The sequence below is a fragment of the Octopus sinensis genome, linkage group LG17 (genome assembly GCF_006345805.1).
Source record: "Octopus sinensis linkage group LG17, ASM634580v1, whole genome shotgun sequence".
In the NCBI taxonomy this organism is placed as follows: Eukaryota; Metazoa; Mollusca; class Cephalopoda; order Octopoda; family Octopodidae; genus Octopus; species Octopus sinensis.
Window position 1 is genome coordinate 2,347,612 of NC_043013.1, and position 18,709 is coordinate 2,366,320.

Below are 18,709 nucleotides of genomic sequence, written 5' to 3' on the forward strand. Positions count from 1 at the left end.
AATTAATTACCTGTTGATAACTCACTTAATGAAAATTACTTCCTCTAATCAATGTATACAAATGTGTGTATGAATACATAGAGATAGTTCTTTTAAAAAAATGTTATAAATTAGGATATTAAGTGGGAATTAATTGTAGCGTATGTAAATTAATTAATTACAGAATTCATTAAGCAACTCCTCTTCTCACAGGTTCATCAAAATATCATAAAGATGGTTCATCCATGTGAATGATTATAGGACGTTTGTACCAGTCCTAGGAGAGCAGAAATGGGCAAATAAACTAGGTAAGGGAGATAAATCTGTCATGAATTCTTAAAAAGTACTGGGGGCGATGGCATTCACTAACCCCAAGTTATCTACCAACATTGACTTTGTGCCGAAATCAGAAACGATTATTATGAATATCGTTGTTGCTGCTGCTGTTGTTGTTACATTTGGCAGCCAATAAAAGAAATTATTATTATTATTATTATTGACATTTTTAAATGAAATAATTGAAACTCAATATTTTCATTATTTTGCTATTTTCCTTGGAGTTTTGTGCATAAATTAAATTGCCTAAACCTAGAGAGTAAAAAACAAAACAAAAAGTTATGATAACCTGTAAGAAATTCTCCTTAAGGACAACTGAATTTATTGTTTTGGAAAGACATGGTCACTAACTAAAAATGATCCTGGTGCTTATAGTACTGCACCAGCACCACTTTGTACTTGAATTATTCATATTCAGAGAGCAGAAGTCAAACTTTAGCCATAACAAACTATTGCTTTTTTAGCATTTAAACTGACCGTCTCCAGCCAAAATATTCTACTGCTTTTGTGTTAAATCTGTCCTCTCACAATATTATTCTAAAAATAAACAATCGCATCAATGAAATCTCAAAATTAGAAGATGATGCATGGCTAATTCAAATGAATTTGAATAAATAAGAACATTTGATTTAAATTACTCTTGTACATAACTAGCATTTATTTTATCGACCCCTGGGCAGATTGAAAGACAAAGTTGACCTAGGCAAGACTTGAACTTGGACGTAAGAGTAGCACATAAATGTGTACTCAGAAGCATTTTGTTTAATGCACCAAAAACTACTAATACTACTAAAAATAATAGTAAGAGGTGGAGGAACAAACTGAACAAAATTATTTCAAAAATCTGAGAAAAAAAAAAGGATATAAAGAAACTACTAGAACTGACAATAATTCTAATATGAAGTCCCAGTTTTAACAGCAAAAGTACAACCAAAGCTTTTAAAGAAAACACCAAATGTCACACATACACACATATATATACACACACACACATACACACATATATATACACACACACACATACATACACACATATATATATACACACACACACATACATACACATATATAGATAACATTTGAATATTAATCCTTCAAGTGAAATGGTTCATTTGTTCCAATGATCAAGTTCTCAGTAAGATCCAAAACAACTGATTCCACCTGTTGCTGGATAAATATTCAAATGGAGATAGCTAAACTCTACATCTCAATGTGTATTAAGTACTTTGTTGAGTAGTGGTCTTAAAAGTTTTAACAGTAAAGAACATCCCACCTGTATATAGGCAGGCATATTCACACACACACAGAGGAGCATGAGGTGTGCATGTAAATTTTACTTTTACATACAAAGAAAGACCTTACCATTCTTAAGTTTTACACGTTTACTACTCCAAGTCTTTAAATGTCTCAACAGTAATGATGTAAATTTGATACCTTCAACTTTGAAATATCTGCTCACTCACACACATACATGCACACGTGTTTGTATATGTTATAAATGCTATTATACATAATACAGTCAAACATGGACAGATATATGTTATAAAGTCTGTTTTTTTATGTCAAGTTGATGGGTGACAGTGACTATAAAGTTTTGACCAGCTAGCTTTTGTTGGACTGTGTCTCAAAGCCTGACGAAAGCCAGGATGCTAAAACTTGAAAGTCATTATCACCCTCCTTGCAAAAGTATAACACTGAGTGTGTGTGTGTGTGTGGGAGAGAGAGAGAGAGAGAGAGAGGGGAGAGAGAGAGAGAGAGAGAGAGAGAGAGAGAGAGAGATATGTTTAACAAAAGTAAATTTAAATTACAAATAGATTTTCATCAAGCTGGTTTTGCATGATTCACTAAAATTCATTCACTGAATATTCAATTCATTTCATGTATATTTTAATCGATTTCTTTTCGTTATCTATCTTTGAGTTTACATTCATTGCTAATTGAATGAAGATAGTGTTTTATTATTGGTAAATACTAATAAATCAGAGAATTCTCTAATACAGATTCTGTTGAAGATTTTTGCCTGAAGCAATTAATGAGATGATTATAAAAGCCAGAAAAGATTGCTGGAATTTTTCAATCAAAGCCATCCTCATTATCATCATCATCATTGCAAATATTAGGAGTTAATGCAAATACAGGCCACATGTTTGTACAATATTTTCAGTCATTTAATAGGAAAGCATTCTGATGCCAACCATGGCAAGATCATACTACATGTGTTTCCATGTGAATGGAAGCTGACAAATTTACTACTCAACACCATTTACTATTTAAAAAAAGCTTCATTTCACTCAACTAGATGTTTTCATTAAAAGAACAGCCAAAATCCTTGAACAACACACAATTCAAGTTATACTTTTACCTTCAGTAAACATTTGGTGAGCAAAAACAAAGAATCTGTCACAGCTGTTGATTTCTTTGACAGAAATGTCACATCAAACTCCAACATGGGAATGTTAAAAAATTCCTTTTTAACAGATTGATATTGTCATTTAAAACCCACCAGTGTTGTCCTAGATGCTGTTCAAACCAAGGTCAGCCTTGGTCAAGTAACCTATAAAAGACAGTCTAACCAATGGCCTTCCTCTTTTATCAGAGAATTTCAGAGGATTTGCAGGCAGATCAAGCAACAATGTAGATACTCCTTTCATTAGCTTGTTTTCCAGTAAGATGTTGCTTTGATATTTATTCTTGGAGTTTTAAATGAAAAGATGGGGGTGGCTTCTTTAATGTTTCAGGATTGAAGGATCAGTAAAGAGAAAGACCTATATATTAGACGCTTAATACCTAAGGAACTGAAGAATTAAATTAAGTTAGGAGTCTTCCTTACCATGAGATAATGAATAGTTATAATGTTTCTACCTTTCCAAAAAGAAGCAAGTGTGAAAAGGTTAACATGATGGACCCAGGATTGTAGGTTCAAACCAGAATACAGCCATAAACTCTACTTGCTGTATTCAGTCTTTATCACAACAGGTTGCATTCATGTTTAAATGGCAAACAGTTGAAACAGCAGTCTACTGATTCTACTACCTCACCACCTTAATAATAATAATAATAATAATAATAACAACAACAATCCTTTCTACTATAAGCAGAAGGACTGAAATTTTTTAGGTGGGACAGAAGATACTTGATTACATTGACCCTAGTGTTCAACTGGTACTTAATTTTTCAACCCTGAAAGGATGAAAGGCAAAGTTGACTTCAGCAGAATTTGAACTCAGGACATAAAGACGGATGAAGTACTGCTAAGCATTTTGTCAGGTGTGTTTACAGTTCTGCCAGCTCACTACCTTAATAATAATAATTCTTTCTAATTTTGACACAAGGCCAGCAATCTTTAAAGAGATTAGAGGGCGGTCGATTACAGTGAGCCCCAGTATTTGACAGGTACTCTAACTTTATCAACACTGTTGGGATGAAAAGCAAAGTTAGCCTCAGCAGGATATGAACTAAATACAACAACAACAACAATAATAATAATATACATATTTTCAATGAATTATAACAGTAAGAAAGAAACATTCCTCTGTATACTGTAAAAACAATAAAAAATAAATCATCACGATTTCACACTCAACATTTGTTATCATCATCATCATCATCATCATCAACACCACCATGGAACTCAACTACCAGTGACAGTGTTAACCATTTACCTACCACACCCACCCAAACACCTGCTTTTGTGCCTTTTTATTATACAACAATTATTTAGGAGGATGTTGTATACCATCATCATCATCATCATCATCATCACCAACCTCATGGCCATTGATATCATCACCATCACCAATATCATCTTTGCCAACACCACCACATACAACACTTCATTGCAAAGGAAAATATATTCTGTGTAGATGTATGACTGTGTAGATGTATGTATGCGTCTATGATATTTGTCTGTATTTTATCTGTGTGCATGCATTGAATGCACTAAGTGCATCGATATGTATGCATATATGCATGTGAATAGATGTGTATGGATGTGTGTGTGTGTCTGCATCCAAAAGAAGCTATGTGAAAACACTCAACACGCTCTAGCTGGGTGCATAGCTTTATTTCTATATACACCCTGACGCCCTATAATCTCATAATTGATGGAAGAACAACAACAACAACAAAACAAAATGTTTGCAGCAGCAGCAGCAGGAGGAGGAGGAGGAGGAGAAATGGAGAAAGTAGAGGAGCCTGAACAGAGGAAATGTGCAGAGGTAGTAGAGAAATAGCATGTGTGTTTGTATATGTGTTTGTATGTGTGTGTGTGAATAGATATATGCACATGTGTTTTATATCAATTTGTATGTAATATATATATGTATATATATTTAGATACAAGTGTGACCATGCATGCATATATGTGGTGTGTGTGTGTGTGTGTAAATTTGATATGTGTGCATGATAAAGTGTAGAAAATGTCAGAAAGTTAGAGACGAGGAGGAAGCAGGCAGGTGGAAGATGCGTATGCATGTGTGCCTATGTATGACTATGTGTGTATGTATAGTTCTGTGTTTATGTATGACTATGTGTGTATGTATGGTTGTGTGTTTATGTGTATGTCTATATACATATATATATGTAGGTTATACATATATACATACATACATACATAGACACACACGTGTATATACACACACATACAGATATATATATACATGTATACATATATATAGATATATACACATAGATATATATACATATATATATATATAAATAAATAAATAGAGAGAGAGAGAGAGAAAAAAGGGAAGAAGATTCTGTAGTGTGTAGGGAAGAAAACCTTTTGTGTTATGGACTTGCGTAAGCACAGTGTATCAGTCTTCTTGTAATGCAGGCTTGCTGCGACTCTGGTATAGCATTTTGATGCGTTCGTGGGTGCTGGCTGCGGCAGCGACAGCAGCCCTGCTCTGGGGGCTCAGGTTCTCGGGTGACGCAGATGACTTCGATGATGGGCTGGACAGAATTAGGGGCAAAGGGGAGTGATGCAATGGAGAGGGGTGGCTGACCAGAGGGAAACTGATGCCTCGTTTCCGAAGTTCGTCTTGCAATATGGCGTTCTCACGTGACATAGTCTCAAATATCGTTTGATAATGCTGCACCTGTAACTGCAGTTCCTTGTTTGCTTGGATATACTTTTGCTGCAACTGAAAAGAAAAAGAAAAAAATCACAAATAGAGGTAAGAAATTAACTGTAATATTAGAGGTAACAGTAGAGCAGTGGTCCCTAAATAAGATTTCTTTGGAGGTGGGGGGGGTCATCAAGCAAAATAGTAAATTAAGGACCCTCAGCAGTATATAATGAGTCCATGAGAAAATGTTACCTTGGATGTAATTTATTGCAAGAAATAGCTAGGTTTCTTTTGCTAATGTTTTACAGAGACACAGGTGTAGCATTGTGGTAAGAAACTTGCCTCCCAACCTCATGGGTCTGGGTTCAGTCCCACTGCATGGCACCTTGGGCCACTGTCTTCTACTATAGCCACAGGTCAACCAAAACCTTGTGAATGGATGTGGCAGACGGAAAACTGAAAGGAGCTTGGCATATATAAGTGTGTATGTGTGTATCTGTGCATGTGTGTGTGTGTATCTGTGCATGTGTGTGTGTGTGTGTCTGTGTTTGTCCCCAATCACCACTTGTCAACCAGTGTTGGTATATTTACCTCCCCATAACTTGGCAGTTTGGTAAAAGAGACCAATAGGATAGGAGCCAGGCTTTAAAAAAAATCCTGGGATTGATTCATTCAACTAAAACCCTTCAAGGCAGTGCCCTAGAATGGCCAGAGTCTAATGAGTGAAGCAATAAAAGATAAAATATAGTTCAACCTATACAAGTTAACATGTGAAAAACAAAATTAGGAATTTTCAAAGTAATATCTATAAAATGAGTTTTTAAACCTCAAATGGCTATGGGGGTTCGCCAGAGTAAAATAGTAATCAATGGTTAAGAAACACTGCAGTGGAGTATGGCAATGAGGTTTCTATTTCCTACCATTTTTTTTTTTTGGTCCTCACATTCGAAAGTACTCTTTAGAGATTGAACACTCAAGGATCCTACCCATTTCAGGATCTCTTCTGAGAAGATACACTATTCCATAGCTCTTTACTACTGTTACTACCCTCATCCAATAGAGTTCATTTCTTCCAACTAACAAAGCACTTATATAAACTTCACAGTGTTGTTCATGATGAGCTCAACACAAAGAAAAAGCTCACATAGAACCCATTTATAGAAAGGAATATCTTGGTGCAGAATTGAAATAACCGTCTCCATAGTTCCTATGAGCAATTAATGGAACAGGGATCATAGATTGTACCCTTATTCCCAATTCATACAGATGTTTGAATGCATATATATATATATATGCACACACATATCTTGTGTGCAGTGTTAGATGTATGATTACTACTGTATGAGTTAGAGCTCCATGTAGATTATCATTATCCAGTGATAGACTCAATAATTGTTAAGGTCTTCCTTAACATGAAACCAATGGTAGCCTTAATCCACAAATAAACAATCTTTATCCACCAATGTGGTGTTGCGCATTTATTCTCATTGTTAGACATTTACTTATCACATGTATGTGTGTGTATCTATATATACGTTGCATTGTGACTGACAAATAATATCAAAGATATCAAAAAATTATAGCAGACAAAAGAAATGCAGAATGACATGTTTGTGTTCATTAAACAATTCAAGCAATAGTATCTAGGAGGCGCCACCACATTTCATGATCACATGCTGCTCTTTCAAGCCACCTGTCTCCATGTCTCAATTCTTGTGTTGCATAATGGATACAAGTGTGTATGTGTGTGTGTGATGCTCACAATAATCAGATTACATGTACATACATTCAAATAAACACATGTACATTTAGAAGCATACACACTTGTAGACATATCACACATTCTACACAATCTGTGCTGCTCAAACAGCACCAAAGCAAAAGCTAACAAACATTTGCATAAGTATGTATTTATGGTAGGCTTCCATACAGTTTCCATCTAGTAAAATTTCACTGACACAACATTAGTCATCCTGAGACTTAAGAGTAGAGGACACTTGCCCAAGGCACCACAAACAGAAACACACACACACACAAAATATACATGGATGAAACAAACACATGTAGAAATCTACTCACTTCCTTTGGTTCAATTTGTTTACTGAGACTATCAATCTCCTTCAAGAGCCGTTCCTTGCCTTCCTCAGCATCATGCAGACGGCACTCTGTCTCAATCCGCATGTTTTCTAATCGTTTCCGCAGTTTTTTCTTCCTCTCTGCACACCGGAGGATTTTAGTTTTCGCTGTTGCCCGAACCTTCGTCAGTAACTGTGAAAGAGAGAAAGGAAGCAATAGAATGGAAACAATCGAGAGAGTGGTGGTACCACAGAACTGCAGCTATGTGGAGTTTACCAATAAAGCGAAAAGTACTTTGCAAGAAGATTATGCTTACATCTCGTAACTGTTGTCGGGATCGGTCCATCAGGTGCAGTCGCTGTTGATGCAGAGATCGCAAGTTTGTAAAATCGTGAAGGAACTTCCGTTTCGACTCTGTGCAGTCACCAACTTTACCCTCAAGGGCTTGCTTCACCATGTCCAGCTCTATTTCAAAGGTATCTTCTAGTTTCGGTGATAAGGGTTCATCACCTGAAAAGCAGATTGGATAGTAAGAGAAATGAGGTACAATACACTCAGTGGTATGGGTAACTAAAGTACCCTGAGTGGTGGTAAGGATAGGCTAAGGAAGAGTTGGGTAGAGAAGATATGGGAAAGGACATGGAACCTTAAAGACAGAGAGAGTAGAGCAGGAGTTGAGAACACCCATTTAATATACATCTTACATCAACAATAAAAGGCATAGTGACCATAGAAGAGGAAGAGGATGAGGAGGGGTGACAATGATGATTATAATGATGAATAGACAGACTACAACTCACCCGTTTCCTCAAATTCAGTAATCGACTCCTCAGAATCAGATGAGAAATCATAAGCCTTCTCTTTGCTTTTGCTCAAATTCGTTGATGTCTCTTGATAAATTTTACTCTCTTTGGTCAGCGCAACTGGTTCTTTTGAGATCTTTGACACTGCAGCTTCTGCCAACTGATGTAAACCATTCCGCTCCATTTCAGACTCTTTCAGCTCACTTTTGATTTTGCTATCAGGTAATCGTTGTTGTGGCAACGGTGCCAGAGACACGTTTGGTGTGAAGTGGCGTTCATACCTGTAATAAATATTATGTGTGTGTATATAAAGATTAATGCTAAAAACAATACATGTGAATGTCTACAGATAGATATTTATATATAATTGTTTTAGCAGAAAGGTAACCCTGTTCAAGCAGACTTGTCTTTAGAAGTATTCCAGCAGTGAATATACCATATATTGGGACTTCTCTGTTCAGTGTTCATTACTTTTTTTTCTTTTTTTTTTACCAGAAGAATTTAGTAACATAATTAAGTCATTTTAACCTGGTGTATAGAGCTTAAATTAAGATTTAATCTTTTGATAAAACCTTTTAATTCAAATCACTTTCAAAGCAAAACTTTGTACCATAGAACCAGGGCAGTCTGTGCTAAGTTGGTATATAAAGGACTAAAACAATAAACGTGATTTGAGAGAAATTTGGCTACTATTTCTAACAGATCGAGCAACTGATTAGAGGCTCCCCCCTCACTGATTTATATGTATAATAATTAGTGTGTGTAAGGCAGTAAGTTAGCAGAATCGTTAGCATGCTGGGCAAAACGCTTAGCAACACTTCGTCCATCTTTGTGTTCTGAGTTCAGATTCTGCTGAGGTTAGCTTAGCCATTCATCCTTTTGGGATCGATAGAATTAAGTAGCAGTTGATTGCCAGGGTCAATGTAATCAAATTACACACATCCTCTGAGATTGCTGGCCTTGTGCCAGAATTTGAAAGCAATATTTAATGTGCGTAGTAAAGAAGGTTAACTTAAAAGCATAATTAATATCACAAGCTTGATCCTACTCGACAGTAATTTACGTAAATTGTTTTCCAACCATGACCTCAGCTAATGGTTGAACTAAAACATTGTGAGTGAAATTGGAAACTCATTGAATGAATTGTTAATTTTTATCACTCATCATTCAGCTAGGTTGGCTTCAAGATTATTTTAGGAATACAAGCATCTGTGCAATACTCAATCACTTATCCCACCCCCAACCCCTCTCTCTCTCTTCCCCACACACACACGCGTGTGTGTCGCTTTGTCTTGCACTGTGTGATGGATATAAACAAATGTTGCCATCATATGAGTGATGTCAGTTATTTCCAAACTTCCATGAAAGTATATCAGGTGACGGGGAAATATTACCTTGTTTTGAAACAAGGGTAGACAATGGGAAGGGCATCCAGCCGTAGAAACTTGTCATGATGAATTCCATCTGACCCGTGGAAAAATGTACACTAAAACAATGATGATGATGATGTGTGTGTGTGTGTGTGCCTTCAATATTTGAATACTAGCTTTTATTCATTTATACATAATACATACATGCATGTAGATGCATAGAGTTATGTGTGAATGCTAAAATGCTAATGCATACATACACAATGAAAGTTACATACGTACATACATAGATATACACACAAACTCAGGTATACAAATTCTCTCTCTCTTTCTCTCACACACACCCACACACACTTGAATGTATGAGGGGGTACTGAAAAGTTTCTGGCTTTAAGGGTATCATCGCAAAAGGCCTGGTTGGAGGCTTGACATTCCGAGTTCTTTTACAGGACTTAGAAAAACTAAAGGATCGCTGCAAGAAGTGTGTTAATCTGAGAAAGGAATCTATTGGATAAAATCATGATTAACTGAGCCTCTTGTATTTTCTTTTACTCAAAGCCAGGAACTTTTTAGCCCTTCCTTGAACACAGACACAGTTCTTGTGCAAACAGAGTCCAACACCAAAAAAAGGGAATCTCCCATCTGACTCTTCACCAACACCACCCTACATCTAGTTTCCATCCATGCCAATCACTTCACAATCCCACACCTACCCAATCAAATACAAGAACAAAAACAAGATAACGTTTCAAAAACCAGAGTATATGTGGAAAAGTCCTGTCAGTTAATTACCTTGCTGATTCCGAATGGGGTATCACACGTTCCGGGTGGAGTAAAACAGGTGGCCCAGTCTGTAGATAGGAGGGCAATGACCGAGGCAAGCTGTAATACAACAGACTAAACATCAATGATAGATAGGAGAACTTGCAGTGAGAGATGGCTGTGTGTATTGCTGGGTGGATCTATTCTACTACTGGGTGGCTACTGGGTATGTGGGATGGATAGAGCACTATGGGATAAAAACAGTGGGGGAAAGTGTGATGCAGGGTGTCAGATTTGGCTAAGGTATGTGGAAGTTGATTTGGGGAAGACAAAGCTGCTATAGTATGGATTAGGGAGGTATGGTGGATGTATATAATGTATGGTTGTAAATTACAGGTAGCTAACAGATGTCTGCATGTGTAATGTGTATGTGCATGTAAACGCATATATGAATATGTGTGTGTGGGCAGTGTGCATGTATGTGTATATGTATGTGTACATTGTGTGTGTGTGTAAGAGCTGAGGCAACAGACCGTTATACAAGAAATCAGTGAGATAAAGGTGGCTGGATGCAGTGTTTGGTTAGTTCAGACTTTCAGGAGAGAGAGAGAGAGAGTGACAACTAATTGGCTGACTATTTGGCTATCTCCAAGAAGGTGCAAGTGTGGTGAGTTGTTTACATGTGTGCAGTGGCTGAGAGAAGCCAAATCGCAAGAGATGAAGCAAGTTGTAGCATCTACTGTTCTGTTTCGGTTAATATCAACAATCAATCAAATATTCTTTTTATTTATATTCACATTCAATCATCACTAGGGACCAACAGGGGACACAGTAAACAAAAGACAAAAACATAAAGACTTATAGGTTGACAAAAACAGTACAACTGAGTATAGCTATGAAAATACAACAGACATCCTCTACAGACATAACCAAAGATATGTAAATATGGCTAATAAATATTCCTCTCTCTATTTACCTATGCATGTGTGTATGTATCTGTGTGTGTGTGAGAGAGAGAGAGGTGAAATTAAGGTTATTTTTATTGGCAAAAGCTAGTTTAAAGAATAACAACAACATTTACTGATAGAGTGACTCAATATTCAGACTAGAGCAACGTTTATTGTACAATTTGTATTGACCGGGATCTAATGACCCGTTAACAGTTCAAGGAGATCTCAATTCGTATTCACAGTGCAGCTTGGTGCAGTCCTATCAAATTGTTCAGCTCCTGTCAACCCATGCCAGCATGGAAGACAGGCATTAAATGATGATATACATGTGTGTGTGTGTGTGTATATATATTGCTTAGGTATTGCAAAACTAATAACCTGGTGTACAACTCAATATACATATGTTTCAGAACAAAGTGTTACAAGAGTATAGAGAAGTAATTTGCAAAAGAGCTGACACACAAAAGATGAGTTACGTTATGAACTTCATAGCATAGTCATCATTTTTCCTGTGTCCTATCTTTTTCTTTATAAGTATGTGTGTGTGTGTGTGTGTGTATATATATATATATATTTAAAGAAGTTGCTTTAGAATGGCTAAGGTTCAATCAAACTGCATGGATGCTGTTGACAAAAAGTGTCTGTGTGTCACCCTCATCTTCATACGCACATTCTGATCATAATCAAAAGCTTTCAACATCTGTACAGACAAGATTGTTTTCCTTGCAGTCATCCCATAAAAACCATGTCCAAACTGTTCGTTGTTTGACAGACTGGAGAAATTATTACCTTGTTAGGAAACAAGCAAGGGTTTCTGCCAGAAAGGGCATACAGCCAGGCACAATTATGGCACAAAGAATTCATATTCGATGATACTTGTAAGCATGTAGAAGCAGACATTACAATGATGATGATAAGTCAGGTGTATATGCTATTGTCACCATTTTTAATGTCCATTTTTCCAAATTTGCATGGGTCTGACAGAATTCATTAAGACAGATCTTTCATTAGCCAGATGCTGTTCTGGTCACTAACCTTTGCTGCTTCCAAGCAAAGTAATATTTCCCCACGGTCCAACATCTTTTTACTTGTCTGACAGTGATATCAAGATAAGGAATCACAATCGCACATACATGTATACGGTGGACTTCTTTCAGTTCCTGTCTCCTATCAGATCCATTCACAAGGCAGCAAAGGGCGATAGAAAAAAGACACTTGTGTAAGGGCTCATAAAGCGGGACTGAACCCCTAACCATACAGTTAGGAAACAGACTTCTTAACCACAAAGCCATGTTTGTGCTTATATAAAATATATATACAATAGAGATGTAGAAGAGGGATAAATGTAGAAATAGTAACATATTCACGTTCACATACACTTAGATTTTCTCATGACATATTCAGCCATGAGAAAGAGATCAAAGCTTCGAATTCAATCACTGAAATTAAACTTCAGAATGTTGAGGCGACAACATTGGCCCTGTCAGCAGTGAAAGAGAGGGATCTCTACATGAATACAAAACAACTGAATGAGATGGGTTTATATGTTTGTGTGTGTGTGTGTTGCTAAGGATGGACCTAAATGAATTCATGTATCTAGATCAGATGTGAGAATTGTTTATGAAAATAACTGAATATGTGAGTGTTTGTGTTTGCATAGAAATCATATGAAATGTTTGTTTGTTTTGCTTCTTTCTTTTCTATTGTGAAGATAAACAAGGTTATGTAACACTTTTGATCCATAGATTGTGTCATATTTGTATAAGTTTAACAGACACAGCTAACACATACAGTATGAAGCTGTGATCTTTTCTGCAAGAAAACAACTCTAAATTGAACTTCCCCTTTCACTCTCCCGCCTTCCCCAAGTATTCTCTACACTGGCAAGGAGTATTATATGAAATCAGCTACCAAAGTCAAGCTACCCAAGGTGTGGTACCAGCTACGACTTAGGTGAAAGAGTGTATATAGAGCCAATAGGTCAAAACAGATCTGCCAATTTCTGTGAGCAGTCATTCATCAATCTAATGTGCCCTCATATAAAGGTGGCATGCACCAACGTTTACTTGACCTGAGATTGAACAGAAGGCACAATGTTATTGCAGTTACTAGCTTTCGAAACAATACGTGTGTGTGTGTTGTAAAGGCACATGGCCTAGTGGTTAAGGTGTTGCACTCATGATTGCAAGGTTGTGGTTTCGATTCCCAGACTAGGCAGTGCATCATGTCTTTGAGCAAAAAGCACCTCACTGCACATTGCTCTGCAATCCCTTCGACATCTGATGTGAGCTGCATGCATTATGCACCCATACAAACAATGTCGATTTGATGGAGGGAGGGAGGGTGGGAGTAATGTACAGCACTTATAATGTAATCACTAGAAACAAATTACCTCTGAGGTTGTTCAGTAAGGAATTGCAGCAGAACCTTTATCTGTTTTCTAACAGGAGAATCCATACTATATATGTCTATATCTATCTATCTATCTATATATATATATATATATATATATATATATGTACTCACACACACATTCATATCTACATGCAGCTAATATTCTACGAGGTGTGGTGGTATGTGTGAGTGGACGCTAAATGATATATATATATATATCTTAGTACATGATACACTGGAGCAAGATGTGAGTCCTTCAACAAGCTGAATCCTGTCAAACCATCCAATCCATGCCAGAGTGAAAAGCAACATGATATAACGATAAATAATGGTGGTGGTATGCGCAAAAACACACACAAACACACAGAAAACATATACAGTCGTTCGATTGGCTGAACTAGCAGGATCGTTGAATGCATGCATAGTGTTTGAGTATTTCCACAGACAGATGTATCCTTAACATAATTCGCAAATGCAGTTGGCAAAACAGTGTGTGACAAGGCTGGACCTTTGAACTACAGAACTACAATACAGCCAAACGGTTTCTATACCACTGTTGCTACGGTCTGCCCAGTTTCAGTCTAATGATATGGGCCAACCCAAGGCTACGGGACATAACACCTGCCCAAGATGACACACAGAAAATGAACTATATATATATGCATGTATATATGTGTGCGTATATATATACACACAAATACAACATGTTAAAACACAGCCTCAATCGAACCCAGGGTTTTCTCAACCATTTTTTATCTAGGGTCCCCCTTGGATTCCTATTTTATTTCGGTGACCCCCCCCCTCTCCCTTAGCTATTTGATATTTAAAAACTAGTTTTATAGAAACGTCTTTCAAAATTCTTATTTTGTTCTTCACACATACACTTACGTAAGCTGAACTCTGTAAAACATTTGAGAAAGAAACCTAACCGTTTCTTGCAATATATACCAATACACACATCTAAAGCAAATACTCTTATGAATCCCCAATTTAGTATTTTGTGGCATGGACCCCCCCAAAGAAATCTTATATGGATCCTCAGGAGCCAATGAGAACCCTGATTGAAAACTACCCATCTAACCTATGCTAGCATAGAAAAAATGGGCATAGAACAAACAAGCAAATACACACACTATATAATAAAGTATATACATATGTATATGTGTGTGTGTGTGTGTGTGTGTGTGTTTATACATACATATATATATATGTACTCACACACACATTCATATCTACATGCAACTAATATTCTACGAGGTGTGGTGGTGGTATGTGTGAGTGGGAGTTTACCATCAAATTTAAGCACTTACCTATCACGCATGATGTTAGGGGGCTGGGGTAAGTATTTGTTATCTTTCAGGGCAGTGATGAGACTCTGGGGCCACGCTGAGTACGCTGACACCGGAGCCATTGTTGGTTGTGCTGAATGGTGCGGGGACCATGGTGAAACTTGACTGGTTGGGCTTTCTTCGCTCTTCACACGTTTGCTATGTAACCAGTCATCAGAACTCTGGAAAGACAGAAAACAGATTAAGGTCATTAAGGATTCCTGGTCAAGAGTAAAAGGGGTGGTGCCTGTTGAGAAGAGGATGCTGTGATGATGATAGTGTTGGTGGTGGTTGTTGTAGTGGTGGTGGTAGCAGCAGTGGGTGGTAGTGGTGGTGGTGGTGGTTATGATGTGGTGATTTTTGATGACAGTGGCAATGGTAGTGATGGTTTTGATGATGAAAAAGAGGATGACAAGATTGTGGTGGTGTTAGTTGTATTGGTGGTGGTGGTGGTGGTGGTGATAACGATGATAGCATTGACAATATTAAATGTATCAACAGATATAATTAAGGTGAGGGGTTTATTTAAATAAATAGTATATAATGAGGCAAGCAAGTATGAGCAGAATCAGTGGAGCTCCGGGCGAAATACACTGCAGTATTTGTGTCCATTAACATTCTATGTTTGAAAAACCTATCTCACTTGACTTTAATCATTCATCCTTCCCGTGGCCAATAAAAGACCGAGATCAATATAATCGACTGTAGCATGTCCCCTCCCTAAACTATGCGACCTCATGCCTATATAAGGAATCAATAATTTTTATACCCTGTATAAACAGCAATGATCTTTTCAAGTGCAACACCATGTCAGAATTACCATGAAACGGAGCTTATTCAACAAAATCAACCACAAGAACTGGACTCTAAGAACAAAAGACAAGAGCCAACTGCAGAATGTAAAGAAAATGCAACTGGATACCACAAAACATCTTGTCCAGCAATTAACCGATTCCGCCATACACCATTCTCCTACAGATCATTCTGACTTTCTACCTGAGTAACAAACATGTAGATCTTCCACAAAAAAACTGTTTGCCCCTTCCTCCTTCCCTTCTTTCATACTTTAACCTCTCATCTCCTCACATGACCCACCTGGGTTTTGAAGTTTCGCAAACTGCATGGCAACATTACAAGCGCTAACGCCAAAAAAAAATAATAATAAGCGTCCAGTACATGCTGGTTGGCGTTAGGAAGGGCATCCAGCCATAGAAACCATGCCACAGCAGACATTTGAGCACAATGTGGTCCTTAGACTCATCGATCCCAGTCAAACCATTCGAGCCATGCCAGTAGGGAACACAGGCATTAAATGATGATGTCTTTGGACAACCATATTTCAGACAAAAATATGAAAACTGCAACATACATAAGAAAAACAAACAGTTCAATAACAAAAGAGAAGGTTAGCAGCAGGATGACAGATTACAGCCTTGTCCCATCAAAGGAAGCACTGGACTCAGTTGACCGTTTGATCCTTACAAGACATGCTATCAACTATTTCTTGTAAGCTTCACAAAATTTACAAAATCCTAGCTAACTGCATTTCCATGTCTAAGTTCTGTTGTATGTTGGCCACATTTAAAACCATTCTTTTCTGTGCATCACCTGTCATACATACAGTACTAAATGATTTACTCAATCTTTTCTCACTACACCTGCAGCTCTCTACGGATCCCTTTTAATCCATGTTATTTCTCTACTTTCAAAGTAAACTCAATGAAATTATCTCAATCCGTAAGTCTAAAGGGCTCTAGTACAGCTATGGATACTGCTTTCTTATCACATAAAATAAACAATCAAAGACTATCTTCAGATGCTTTATATGCACATCAACAACTAGAGCCTCTTACTGCTTGATATGCAAGAAAGGCATAGAAACAGGAGTATAAATTTGTAGAGATGAATGACTGTCCCTGCTGTCAAATTCAGATACAGTACTGTCCAACATACAAGGCGAATTTTTCAGACAAAAATGTACAACCAAAGCAAGCAGGTAATCTTAAACACCAAGATGACTTTTGAGGACTAAAAATTCCATGTGAAATACAGCAGGAAAGATAGACATGTTTAAATGTTTACACTAAGTACAATGTCAACTTGTATAGTAGAAAATATGGTTCACAGATATCACTTCCTCACAATGTACAAGGTGTTAATTCATTTATACTGTTTTAAATTTACAATAATTTAGCACCACATACAGTGTGTGTGTGTGTGTGTGTGTGTGTACATTTGGAGTGAAGAGTCACATTTTGTGAATTACAAATAAGAAAATGTAATTAAAACAAACTCATTAAACTTTTAGATCATTCTGCGACTTTTGGGCCACCCTGTAATTAAAATAGGAACTTTTGAGTATTCAGGTATTTTGGAGATATCTCACGGAATGATGACCATTATGGGTTGCTCTTTCGCAAGGCATAGCACCCATTCAGCTACCCTGCCATGGATATGGTGAAGTCATGGGACTGCAGCATGGCAGCTTGTGAAGGAGTAGTGGAAGAGTTCAAATGAGCAGAGGAATCTGAGAAGATTGACCGTCAGGAGACACCAAGCTCTATCCATAGGGGTGGCGTCCATGGCTGTATAAATCAACTAGTGATTCACTATGACTCAAGTTTCCAATTCAAATTCATAAAAATGGAATTGGTTGGTGACAGAGGGGTTCGTGGGAATCTGTAAACGCAGCACGACCAAAGAAGAAGTCCGGAACTTCAACTCTTCTTCTTTTCCATCATCTGACAATCAATTGCTCAATGCAATTGGTAGGTTATAAATATCCAGGTCACTTATAGATATTTGGTTGGTCGTAGACATTCAATCATTTACAAAGACATACCAGTGTATCTGACTGCCCAATGGTAAGTATCAATAGTACAAATCAATAAACAATGGTATCAGCAACAGACACGATTCGGAGCTTTGTCTTTACTAAGTCACTAATACTAATAAAACAACTTAACTATTGCTTTTCAATCTGATGGTGTACCAGAGTAATTTTTCCTGGTAGTATATTTCCTGAAATATGCTAGTTTCCTATACCTTTGCATGTACATATTGTACACCTACCAAGTGATTCTCTCATCACTAGCTTGGCAATTACAATGAATCTTAAGCCTTGCTGAGGAGTTCTAATAAGACTGAAACATATCAGGAGCTGTCTACTGTACTTGCTAGAATAATTTACATAATATTAGCCATTGACTAATGTTGTCTTCCTTGATGACAATTATTTCTAATTATAAGTACTAGAAGACACAGCCTAAGGTACTGATTGGTGGGATTGAACCTGGAGTCATATAGCTGCAAAATGAATTTCTTAAACACACAACCACAACTGTGCACGTAACCATTACTATCACAACTATAAAAACTGCTACCACAACCATTGCAGGCAGCACCACTACCACTATTACTACTACTGTTATTGCTGGCGGCAGAGAAGAAGGAATAGAGCCAGACAGAAAAATGCCCTACAGGTATTTAGTCTTACAGGTATATAAATTCCTAGCAGACCAGCTGTACCTGTCATCAATCCATCCATCCTTGTACTTGGGGTGGAGTCAATCAACTATATTCCTTCTTTAAGAATGTCTGGCCTTCTGCCAATGTCAGAAAATGCTACTACTACTACTA

General features: G+C 37.2%; 1 protein-coding gene and 1 long non-coding RNA gene across 3 annotated transcripts in view; one reads left to right on the forward strand and one right to left on the reverse strand.

The window, feature by feature from the left end:
- The first annotated feature begins 4,496 nt into the window (after nucleotides 1–4,496).
- Nucleotides 4,497–11,905, forward strand: LOC118766677. The gene is made up of 3 exons (XR_005002599.1): nucleotides 4,497–4,580; nucleotides 8,904–8,906; nucleotides 11,884–11,905. It is a non-coding gene; the product is annotated as an uncharacterized LOC118766677 (long non-coding RNA).
- The window catches only part of LOC115220823 (ski oncogene), a 101,335-nt gene continuing 87,562 nt past the window's right edge, over nucleotides 4,937–18,709 (reverse strand). Inside the window, exons 3-8 of one of the 2 annotated variants that reach the window (XM_029790996.2) lie at nucleotides 15,053–15,252; nucleotides 10,429–10,533; nucleotides 8,264–8,547; nucleotides 7,780–7,973; nucleotides 7,467–7,655; nucleotides 4,937–5,462 (exon numbers count right to left, since the gene is read on the reverse strand). In XM_029790996.2, the coding sequence (XP_029646856.1) occupies nucleotides 5,133–5,462; nucleotides 7,467–7,655; nucleotides 7,780–7,973; nucleotides 8,264–8,547; nucleotides 10,429–10,533; nucleotides 15,053–15,252 (1,302 nt within the window). In that variant the 3' untranslated portion in view covers nucleotides 4,937–5,132. The remainder of the gene's footprint in view (nucleotides 5,463–7,466; nucleotides 7,656–7,779; nucleotides 7,974–8,263; nucleotides 8,548–10,428; nucleotides 10,534–15,052; nucleotides 15,253–18,709) is intronic. The other variant, XM_029790997.2, reaches the window with a different exon arrangement.